General features: G+C 36.0%; 1 protein-coding gene across 6 annotated transcripts; it reads right to left on the bottom strand.

Annotated features, from left to right (window-relative positions):
• Nucleotides 1-670: 670 nt before the first annotated feature.
• LOC113765234 lies at nt 671-7,600 on the bottom strand. Of its 6 annotated transcripts, none has more exons than XM_027309338.1 (8): nt 7,434-7,596; nt 3,868-4,763; nt 2,852-2,930; nt 2,386-2,748; nt 2,048-2,133; nt 1,844-1,875; nt 1,647-1,690; nt 671-1,219 (listed from the first exon to the last, which is right to left on the bottom strand). In XM_027309338.1, exons 1-8 carry the CDS (start codon nt 7,446-7,448, stop codon nt 977-979), a joined length of 1,758 nt encoding a protein of 585 aa, XP_027165139.1. In that variant the 5' UTR covers nt 7,449-7,596; the 3' UTR covers nt 671-976. The 6 variants fall into 6 exon arrangements, with proteins under 6 accessions (XP_027165139.1, XP_027165142.1, XP_027165141.1 ...); XM_027309341.1 differs by having other exon boundaries at nt 1,859-1,875; XM_027309340.1 differs by having other exon boundaries at nt 3,868-4,754.
• Between the last annotated feature and the right edge of the window lie 4,096 nt (nt 7,601-11,696).

The raw sequence follows: 11,696 nt of genomic DNA, 5'->3' as shown, positions 1-11,696 counted from the left end.
TGCAATTATGGTTGCTTGTGCAAAAAATCTCACTATTGTTAGTATTATGTTTGGATTGAAGTTAATTTTATATATTTCATGATCATCATCATATCTTTCAAACACTTTTTTATCATTTCATATACAGCAAATCGCTATCAAAAATTTTTTATGTTTTTTGTGATCATATTTTTCAAATCTCTTTGTACTTTATATCGATCGACTCACTAGAGTATATTTTTCTAAAAAAAAATTATACAAAAAAATGGCAGTCCAACCGAAGTGATTTCAACACATCTAACTGTAGTAAACGTATGATGCACCTATGAGACCAAAAAACGGTTTGAAATTGTGTGTTTGGAATTTTTACCTCGTATACTCAGAAACGTGGCCATCCAAATAAATGTTACGCCATTTGACGGGGATCACAAAATGGGTTTTTAAGTTTTTCAACGGATGTTGGGGAATTTGACGGGATCTTGCATGGTTTGCTGATGCCGATGCAACCGTGATTGTCTATCATCCTCGTAGCAATTTCCCAACTACAACGAAAACTTTGCTGAAAGATTTCAACAGGGTAAATCAGGGAATTCTTATTTCAGTAGTATTTTCCCCAAAATCTTCGCGTGCACAGAAATAAGTAGCTCACTAGCCAGCCAATGCCAGGGCTAGTTGCACCAACACCTTCAAATTGAAGAAATATACACAGAAAATCCCAGAGCACGTTAAGGTCTTAGGCTACACATGTCAAAGACATTTTAGTTGGAACAGTGAATCATTAGAAGCCTCACAGCTTTCCATCCACGCTGGATTGTTGCAACATACAAATATTTGCCAAAAGTCTCTTAGGGCAGACTTTTTGGCAAAACAACGACATGCATTACATAGTAGAGGAGGAGGCAATATCTAGATATACATCAATTCTACCAGCTCAATATGGGGGTAACAACTAACAATCCAAAGTCCTAACCCACCTAACCTAACCGCAGGAACATTCTCAGTATCGAATCCTTCTCCTCATGCTCAAACCCATAACAGACATTTGTGCTGCTGTTGTAAACTTCCGCATCAGTGGTTTCATTGCCTGATTGATGATTCCATCCGCTTGAGTTCTGACTGGTGAAACAAGCTTGACACCTTTGGCAGTATTTGCCCAAGTACAAGAATGGAATGACTGGTTCAGGGGGCTATAAACCCGTGGAGTAAGCTGAGATCCAGCCTTCCTACTTCCCCGTACAAGCTACAGAATTTTACAGGCAAAAATAGTATACAGTATCAATGATCGCATTGGTCACATCAAGTATACAAAGTAAACCAGTCTATTGCAGAAGGGCTCGTGGACTAGCGGAATGTCTCACCCACCAGGGACCTAATACTGCCAAAACAAGAAACTCCATGTGGGGAGAGGATTCCTACCTACTCAAAGTGAGAGCTGAGTATATTCAACCATGAGAATTGCTTTTCATGATGCAACAATGACAATCTAAATGTTGGACTAATAAAACTAAAGCATTCAACAATAAATTGAAAATATTTCAGTTTTTACTCAGTATTCTTAAAAAAGTTTAAGAAAACCAGTATGACTATATTAAAAATATGGGCGCACACTACAGGACATCTCAAAAAAAAAAAGATGCAAGATTTAGTCCAATTTTTAGAGATCTTACCTCAGGTAAGCTCCTCGTCAGATTAACAGATTGAATGAGCTTTGCTGCAAAACAACAAAGAAATATCACAGACATCCTTGTTGCTGATTTGCTTTATTAGTATTTGTATCTGGTTTCATTTTCTCTCTTTTAGTCTTTCTTTATTTCGGGAAAACTACACAACATAAAACATATTTAATCATATAAGGACAAATTACCTTTCTCCAACTTTCCCAAATTTGAAAGACAACTTGCTCACCCAACAGCAGGGTATCATCACATTCCAAAGCATAGAAATTTATCAAAGGGGAAAGATGAAAAGCAAAAGAGAAGCAATAACTGAAATTAGTGAAACGCTAAACAATTCCATTGTGAGTGATGAAATGACACAGACTATGAAACAAAACTAAGAACAGGCTTACCTGTTTATGTGCTCCCGAGACCCAAGAAATCCAAATTTCCACAACAAGCAATGAATATCCCTTGCCACTTTATTATTTAGTGAACTCTGCAAAAGATACCCTAGCCTTACTACAAACACAAGCAAAAAAACTAGGCTCATTACAAATTGAATGGCAGCAAGTCAACAATAGCCACCTTTGAGAAGACAACACAACTGTTCACTCAACAGACACAAAAGAACAGGAAATAGAAAATACTAGAAGCACAATAATAATTAACCCCATCACAATAGAAATGATGATAAACCTATGAAAACACAAAAATAGGTTATTAGCACCATTAACCTTAACAAACATACCCTAGTATTGCTATGACAGTAGTCCTGAATGGCACCACCAGCCGACTCAAAAACTTGAAGCAATGATACTGCAGACAGAAGTGCATCTTTCTTGCTCCTGAAAGGCCTAATCTCTTCACGTTTACCATATGCAATCAGTCTGAACTCCTCACAAGTTAATGATCTCAACTTCTTTGCAATGTACAGCCCGAGGATGGGACCTTCGGTTTCATAGCCTGGAACGGGTTCCAGAAGCTTTTCCCTGGCCCCCATCAGCAATGTAGCAATCTGAACAAGATTCCCATCTTCAACACAGTGCTTGGATACTGATTGAACCTCTCCAGAACTCTGTGCAAGCAACTTCACGACCTCCAGCGGTTTGTGCTGCCAAAAACAAAATAAAAGACAAACTTCAATAGGAAATTTTCGCTCTTCCCTTTCACAGAATCAATTATAAGACTTAAAAGATGAGTGTGGTTAAACCTACCAGATCTGGTAAACAAAGCAAATAAATTAACTTATGGATGGACTTTTCGGGGATCCAATCGGCAAGAAAGTCATGACGGCTGGAATGAGAAGGAAAAAAGCATGATGAAACATTAGAAAGATTCAAAGGTAATAAATTGGTCCAAAGAATTAAAAGAAGGCACCGACTCGTGCAAGAGCCACAACCCTAACATCAAATGGACAATAGCAGCAACAGATGTATGAAATAGATTATGAACATCTTAAACACAGCAGCCGTAAGAAGGCAGATATACTTTTATTGGAAGAACAAGTGTGCATATAAAATACATACATCTATAGAACAAAACGCCAGCCAACATAGATGCATGAAATAAATGCCTAATTGACATCAAATAGCTATATCTGTCAGGGATTACATAAAAACATTTTCTCAAATGCATGGATTCCACTCTCTACAAAAGTTAGATATAATTATTTTTATACTCAAGAACTCCCAAAGTTTTTGCACTTCACCTAAAGCAATGAAATAGTTGGTCAAACACAATGCACAGGCCCAAATGGAGACTTTTGAAACTGCACATTCCACTAACTAGTCCAACTGTGATGATGGTGCTCATTGAAGCTCACAAACCCATCCACCCCCTCTAAGTTCTATATATATTTCCTTTTTTCTATTATAAAGTAATTAAAAGCTACATCTTGTACCACAAAATATATATATATCAACTCAATCAAACTTAATAGCTTGAGCTTTTCAATAAGGTAAAATAACGAAAAAATATCATCTAAAATTCCAACTGTTGTAAAAAATGAAACTGGAAAAGAAAGTAAAGCATATATCCATGAAACCTAGCAACAGAGAACTGCATAAATTTATTGAACCTAACAAACTAGCGATTGAGAAAATCATGTAGTTAGTGTTACTTAATGCCATAAATGATGGGCAATAAAAGCATAATGGGCCCGTAAAGGATGAGATCCATATAGAACCAACTTATGGACTATCGGGTAGTGATTGAAAGTCAAAAAAAGAACCTTATTGCCTCAACTGCCATGTGCAATGGGAGCTTCCCGCTGCTACCAACTACATTTGTCTGTGCTCCTAGTTGGAGAAACAAGTTTACTAGTTCAAATGACAGATTATGAGCAGCAACATGCAATGGGTATTCTCCACTACTCAGTTTGGCATGGAGATCTAATTTTAGTCCAGCCTCTCCTGCAACAAGAGCAGTAGCACAACTCTTTGCTCTGCATTGACAAACCATGGTCAACAAACTCTCCAGTTTAAGAGAAGAGATCCCAGAAACATTCCTTTCTAGCTTCTCTTTGAGCAAACCCACAAGTTCATCTTTGTTGTCATCAGCAATCAAGCTACTTACTTGTCTCAGATAGAAAACCTCTTCATCTCTTTCACGATTCTGATTTAGGTGCTCATCATCTAAACCCTCAAGTTCACCTTTCTTTGCAGAGCCAATTCTTGCTTGTTCCAACTCAGATTTCACTTCACCTTCACAGTTCTGTTCATGCTGCTGTGCAACTAAACCCACATATTGCACTTTTTTCTCAGAGGCACTGATGGTTTCTACTTGTTCCAGATAAGATTTCACTTCACTTTCATGATTCTGTTCCTGCTGCTCTCCAACTAAATCCACAGATTCCACTTTTTTATCAGAGGCATTGATTTTTTTTACTTGTCCCAGATCAGATTTCACTTCAGGCCCCCAATTATGTTCTTGCTGCTCTCCAACTAAATCCACAAATTCATTTTTCTTTTCCAAGGCAGTGACTTTTTCTACTAGTCCCAGATCAGATTTCCCTTCACCTTCATGATTCTCTCCACCTAAACCCCCAAATTCATCTTTCTTTTCAGGGGCAATCACATGTTGTTTCGGATAAATATTAACTTCTTCACTTTCAACATTCTGCATCAGCTTTCTCATGAAAATGTGCATTAATTAGAAGATGGAATGGAAAAGGAACATGAATGACAAAAAGGCGAAAACAAACAAGTTGCACTAGAACAAATAAACAAATTAAATGCATAGAGGGAATTCTGTGGGGTATATTAGATGTTAGAAGACATAGGAGAAAGTTATCTCAAGTCATGCTATATTCTGGTCACATAGGTACCATTTTATACCAAGAAAATGCACTCCCTAAACCACCACGCATTCAAGGGCATTGCATAGATTTACTTTTCTAAGTATTTAGTCATTTATGTTCTCACTTCCCATCAAAGTGAAAAGTTATGTATACTAGTAATAAAAACTGTCACCCATGCTATCAACTTCCAGACAAAGTCTGTTATCACCTTTTTCTTGTTGGTCCAATGGCCCCTACCTTGACTTTGTGGCCTCCGCCTTCTTCAAAAATAACAAATTAATAGTGAAAAAAACACACCATAGTTGGTTGAAGGAGGTAGGTTACTCATTAGTGGTTAAAGCGAAGTAATAGAATGTGATATGTAACATAAGCGTGAGGCTATTAACTAATTCAAGCATATGCAAACTGTTTCCTCCAAGTCTGTTAGCATATCTCAATGTTCCAAAATATGCTACTATATTTCAATATTTAGGTTATTATTTACTCGATTAAAGTTGTTCAGATTGGATTAATTCTTCATGCATCTGTCCCCTACTTGTAATGGCCTATATAAGGACCAAGTTCAGATCTTCCAATTGGAAAATTTTCAATTGAGTCAAAGTTGAGTCATGGTTTGGGTACCAAGGCAAAAGTTTCAGTTCAACTTGTTTTATCAGAACACTTAAAAATGAAAAAGTTCTTAAATCAAATGGGGTGCTCATGCTTTACTAGAGTAGTAATGGTAATAACTTCCAAGTTAAGAACCAGATTCACAGTCTTAGCTAGTGCCTACGGTTGCTTAAAATAGTGAATGCACAACTCTGGATGTTAATCTCAGCACAATAACCTACACCACTAAGCTCAGCCATGCAACAGGACAAACATGTCCAATGGTTTTCTTATCTAAAATCTAAGCAGTTTAAGGTATTGTCATCTATATAAATATTTCTGACTTGTGGAACTGATCTTTTTTACTTCTAGACCTGAGAACAAACTTACTTTTGATAAGATTAGATTTACCATCATGGTATATGTTACACATCCTTAGAGTACAATCTACAGTTGTACATATTTGATTCTCTTTTACTTACAATGGTTTATGGAGAATTCAAGTTACAGAATGGGTGGTTGGTTACTCTATGAAGAACAGACCTGTAAACTATAGGGTTCTCATGCTAGTGATATAAGACCAGGGGGATCTTGCCTACAATAAAATGAAGGATCTAGGGCCTAAGAACTATACCCTTCAAGGGTAACCCAATCAAGACGAGGAAAATAGGGAGCTTTGGCAGAAGAGTAAACAAGGTAGAAAACTAAGCAATGGTTCTATTATTATATGAGTTTGTCCAAGGAGTGCTAGCGGCACTTGTTCATTTGGGTCCATGTGTTAATTTTTTACAAAACTCAAATTAAATTGAGAAAGTTACAATGAACTTGAGTGTATATGTTTAAATGGTTAGTTGTGGGTATCAAGGCTCACTCAGAAAACCATTACAAGACTTTGGGAGATGAAAATCTAGAAAGTTAGTGAACTTCCAAAACCTGAATTCTACTATGATGAGACCTGATTAATGACATTAAGCAACATATTCACCTCATGATTACAATGCTTATCCTCAAGGAATGCCCAAGTGAAGCTTGAGAGAAATTATGAAAACCTTCGAAGTTAGCTTCCATTGAGCCCTTTCTCAACAGCATCATTTGGCTTTAAAAAAAATTAACAATAACATAAAATAAAATAAAAAGAAAGGTTTATCTTTTCAATTTTATTTTGCGAGTTTGTGAGTGTGTATGAGAGACAAACACAGAGCGTCTGTGTTTGAGAGAGAGAGAGAGAGAGAGAGAGAGAGAGAGTAGAATGGCGTTGGAGGAATTAGGTTTTGGTGAAGGTAAGTGGAAAGAAAGCTCAAAAAAATCAACTTGTTACAAGTCAATCAACTTTCACAATCAATATCCAGACTTTGTGATGAGTTATACAGACTTTCCTATTAACCGTGGGAAAGACATACGGGGTGAGCATGATGAATTTTAAAAGCAAAATGCAAGGTGATCACTGGCATACAGCGAGCAGTATAGTGGAGTCCAAACAAGAGCAATGCAACCCTTAAGGCATCATTTTGAACCCTCATCTAATTCATGGAGTGAAGAGTTATATCCTTTGTCATGATTACGCACGAGGGGAATCGCCAACTTTAACATCAACAACAAAAATCAGGCTTGCTTGGTGTCTGTCAGCATCTTGCTTTTGTAACCATATTATCATTTTCTTTAAAACCATCAATTTCAAGCCACCAAACGCGGCAGAAATGAAAAGAATGCAATTCATCTAAGTCTGAAAAGCCCAAAAAAAAACCCATAAAAAAGAACTGAGAAAAGCTCCAATCTTTCAACCCCAGAAAACACTACATTTCCCATCCTCAGGCATAATTACAAAATTTCCCAAGAAATGCACAAACTTAACACTAAGAAACATGAAAACTCAGGCTATGTGATTGGCTAAGGACAAATTTGCAAAGTACCTCTTTTGCTTTCATCCCTGTTACCGACCCCTTCGAAGTTGAAGAAACCCTAGTCTCTCTGTGTTTCTTAGTGCGTCAGGGAGTGATGAAGACCTTTGTATAAGCTGGGCCTTTTGCTTTAACCTGATAAACTTGGATCCTTGCCCCTTTCAGGGGTCCTGAAAGTATACTGGTATTACTTTCAAAAGAAAAAAAAAATAGTGTACTGTTATTCAAGGTTCTCTAGAATTTCTTAAAGGCCCTCCTTTGGGTCATATGCAATTGTTTTGGGGCTTGGGCACTGTTCATCCAACAGATGGACTTGCGTCTTCATGTGTGTCACCGTCTTTACATTAAACTTATCAATTCACAAGACATTGCCACTACGTGTGTGCACAACTTCACATTAAAAAAATATTATAAAGGAAAGAAAAATTTGTTGGCGATTATTAAAATTTTACTGGGCTTATAAATGAGAGTGATTTTCTTGTTGTGAAAAAAGAGAAAGTTATCGTTGGTTTTTGTTAATTAATAGTTTATTAAATAGCAGGAGCGAAAGGGATAGGTTGGATAGTTTGAAAGAAGAAATGTAAGTCAGAGAATCTCGCATTCGAACCTCCCACTTACTCTTTAAAAAAAAAAGGGTTAATCACATTTTATCTCATTAAAGAATACCCCATTTCTCAGTTTACCCCCTAACCTTTAATTTTGTTCACTTAACCCTCTTTAGGACAAAATTGCCCTTGCATTATTTTGACTTTTCATTTACCTTATTTTCCTTTCTTTTATTTCTTTTTCTCTTTCTTCTTTATTTAATTCTTCCTCTTTCCCACAAAAATCTTCACCTTAATGATTGAAATTAAAAAAGAGGAATTGTAGAGATCTATCTTTTCCTTAAATGATTAAAAAAAATTCAAATCACTTTCCTAAAATACAATTTTTTTTAGCCTTTCAATTCTTTTAATTTTGGGTTTTCCTCTTTCCTTTCTAATTTCTCATTTTATTCCCAAGAAAATATCTGAAGATGAAATTGTGACCTGATTAATAATTATCAATTGAAATTTGTGACACGTGGCATCATACAAAAAATCAAAATTAGTTTTTGATGTCTTTTAAACCTTCGCCCAAAAATATGCGATTACAAACTCAAAACAAAAATTTTTGTGGAAATCGAATTTTCTATTGGGAAGGATGATAGAGAGAAGAAAGAGAAAAAGAAATAAAAGAAAGGAAAACAATTTCATCTTATGATATTTTCTTGAGAATAAAATGAGAAACTAGAAAGGAAAGAGGAAAACCCAAAATTGAAAGAATTGAAAGGCTAAAAAAATTGTATTTTAGAAAAGTGGTTTGAATATTTTTTTGATCATTTAAGAAGAAGATAGATCTCTGTAATTCCTCTTTTTTAATTTCAATCATTAAGGTGAAGATTTTTGTGGGAAAGAGGAAGAATTAAATAAAGAAGAAAGAGAAAAAGAAATAAAAGAAAGGAAAACAAGGTAAATGAAAAGTCAAAATAATGCAAGGGCAATTTTGTCCTAAAGAGGGTTAAGTGAGCAAAATTAAAGGTTAGGGGGTAAACTGAGAAATGGGGTATTCTTTAAGGGGATAAAATGTGATTAACCCAAAAAAAAAAGTAGAGATGTAGATGCGCAATATCCTAGGAGGAGCAATTATTTGAAAAAGCGATGGCAACACTTACCAGAAATAGAGTGAAAGTTTGGCACATAATAGATGGATTTATTAATTGGTGGTAACACTTACTAGAAGTGGAGTGAAAGTTTGGCACATAATAGATGGATATATTAAGCTGAAACTTGAATCTTAAAAGAAAATACTAACAAATAACACACAATTATTTAATATCAAACATTTGCTGATGCTTTACATTGAGAGAGTCGAACAATTATTTAACATCAAACTTTTGCTTACACTTCATATACGGAGACGTTGAAGAAGGCCTAACAAAGTCAAATCTAAACTCTAGGAAACTAAAATCTATCGACCGCCATTTTCCCTTTATATAATTTATCCACCCATGTAAGATCCATAATGATAACCTCCTAGGGAGCCAAGGCTTGGAATTTGTTTAAGGGCATATGATTTGTCCACAGAGAGAGACCTTAAATAGCATAGAACAATTTTATTTAATACTAGTATATAGCACAATTATTAAACCTGCCCGGACATCAACCCACAAGGGAAGGTCATCAGTTCAATTGTAGATTTATCAGTTGAACCGCGTGTTATACTATATCACAAAACAATTATTTTTGAGTTATTAAAAATAACATAATAGTTATTGAATTATTGGATGAACTAGTTAGTAGTTGAACTTCCAATTTTGTCATCAGTTGAACCGACAAGTCATTGGCCGGTGAACAAGTTCCTCCTCTATATTAGTCTATTTACTAATCTAACTTGTTTGATCGATTTGATCTGTCGAACTTTCGAGCTGGCCATGCTTGATTACTATGGTATATATAATAATAAGTTGAATAAAGGGCCAACTGAGATAAAGCAATTCTTCTCCCAGACCCCCTGATGTGGTGAAACCTTTTGTTGGCTAAGGATTTGATGGCTATAAAACACCATACGAGGAGCTGTGTGTCAGGATCTTCAAAATAAAAGAGGGTGTCATTTTATACATGAAGTTGTGCATTTGAGTCAGGAGGATTAACTACCATGAATGCTAGACTTAAGATAACAGTTATTTCCTTGTTGCAACTAGTTAGGATAATTGCATAAATAGTCCTCTTGTAACAGAAAACAGTTATGGAATTGGATGTAAGAAATGGTTTCTCTCTCTATTATGTTATATTCTTTCTTCTCACTTTCTCATTTTTCTTCTTCTTCTTTCTCTCCCATTCTCTCTGATTCTGGCTTTAACTAGGAAATTATCTCTGAAACCTGACATTTGGTATCAGAGTAATCGATTATTGGCTGTTAGTGATATCAATCATGGCAGAAAGCACTCAATATTGATCCTTGGAAGACCAACTCAAGAAACAGGAGAATTGACTTCAAGAGCTAGTGGAATCCATGGCCACTTTCCAAGCTTCGTGTCAGGAAGAGTTGCAATAGAAGTTCCATGATGAGATGGAACAAAATAACTTCAAATTGAAGGCAATGGTAGGAAATCTTGACCAGAAGTTCAACAAGATGGAGCAACAGTTCAATACCATGCTAAAGCTAATGATGAAGGAGAAAGGGCTTCAGGACAACGATGTCGAAGCATCAGAACCAATTCTACCAACTCCATTGGCACATCTGAGGTTGACGACTCTAGCGGATGTGCCAGGATTCCAACATGAACCTAAAGGTAAACTATTCGTACCTAATTTGCCTCGAATAGAGTTACAATCTTTTTTTTAGGCAACCCTAGGGAGTGGTTGAGAAAGTGTCAGAAATATTTCCTAAATTATATATCAAATACCAAAGAACCAGAAGTTAGATATGGCTGAAATGTTCTTAGAAGGGAAGGCTGACAATTGTTCCAAGGGATGAAGTTAGCAAGGCCTAGCCTGTCTTAGGGGGAATTTAGTGAGTTGTTGTGTGAAAGGTTTTCTGGAAAAGGTTCCCTTGACATAGTAGAGGAATTCAATAAATTGCAACAAAAGGGTACAGTAGAGGAGTATGAGGAGAAATTTGAAGAGTTGAAGACCCTAATGCTGACCAGGAATCCAAAGTTAGATAAATCCTACTTTGTTTCCAGTTTTGTTAGTGGCCTGAAGAATGAAATCAAACCAATGGTAAAGATGTTCAAATTGTATACATTGACAAAAGCCTTTGAAGTTGCTAAACTACAAGAGTGATCCTTGAAAAGCCAATCGAAACAATCTAAGTCTTTTGAAAAGATTGCAGTAGACCCAAAATTTGGGATGTATAGGAACTCTGTAAGTGGACAAAATCACTATAACTCATATAAACTTCCTGCAATTGCTCTAGTTTTCAAGAAGATTGATTTTACACATAGAGAATTTAGTAAGATTTCAGCTGAGGAAATGTAGTATAGGTGCAAGCATAACTTTGTTACAGATGTGGAAAGAGGTTTGGAGTCGGCCATCAGTATAAATCAGGGAGTTTGAATTGTATAGGCACTGATGTGGAAGAAGAAACTGACTTTGAAAATACAGAAGGGAAGCAAGATGAGCACACGGGTAGAGTTGGGAAACTTACTGATGTATCCTTAAATGCCTTATCTGAAGCCATAAAGAGAAAATCAATAATGCTGATGGATAATCTGGGGAGATTACCAATCAAGATTCTGGTAGATATAGGGAG

This window comes from Coffea eugenioides, chromosome 3 (genome assembly GCF_003713205.1).
Source record: "Coffea eugenioides isolate CCC68of chromosome 3, Ceug_1.0, whole genome shotgun sequence".
NCBI lineage: Eukaryota > Viridiplantae > Streptophyta > Magnoliopsida > Gentianales > Rubiaceae > Coffea > Coffea eugenioides.
This window is presented reverse-complemented; position numbering and strand designations above follow the sequence as displayed.

Coding starts and splice junctions, on each gene's coding strand:
- LOC113765234 (XM_027309338.1), bottom strand. Junction 2,931..3,867: donor ATGGCAGTTGAGGCAATAAG/GTTCTTTTTTTG, acceptor TTCTCATTCCAG/CCGTCATGACTTTCTTGCCG. Junction 2,134..2,385: donor ACTGTCATAGCAATACTAGG/GTATGTTTGTTA, acceptor TATCTTTTGCAG/AGTTCACTAAATAATAAAGT.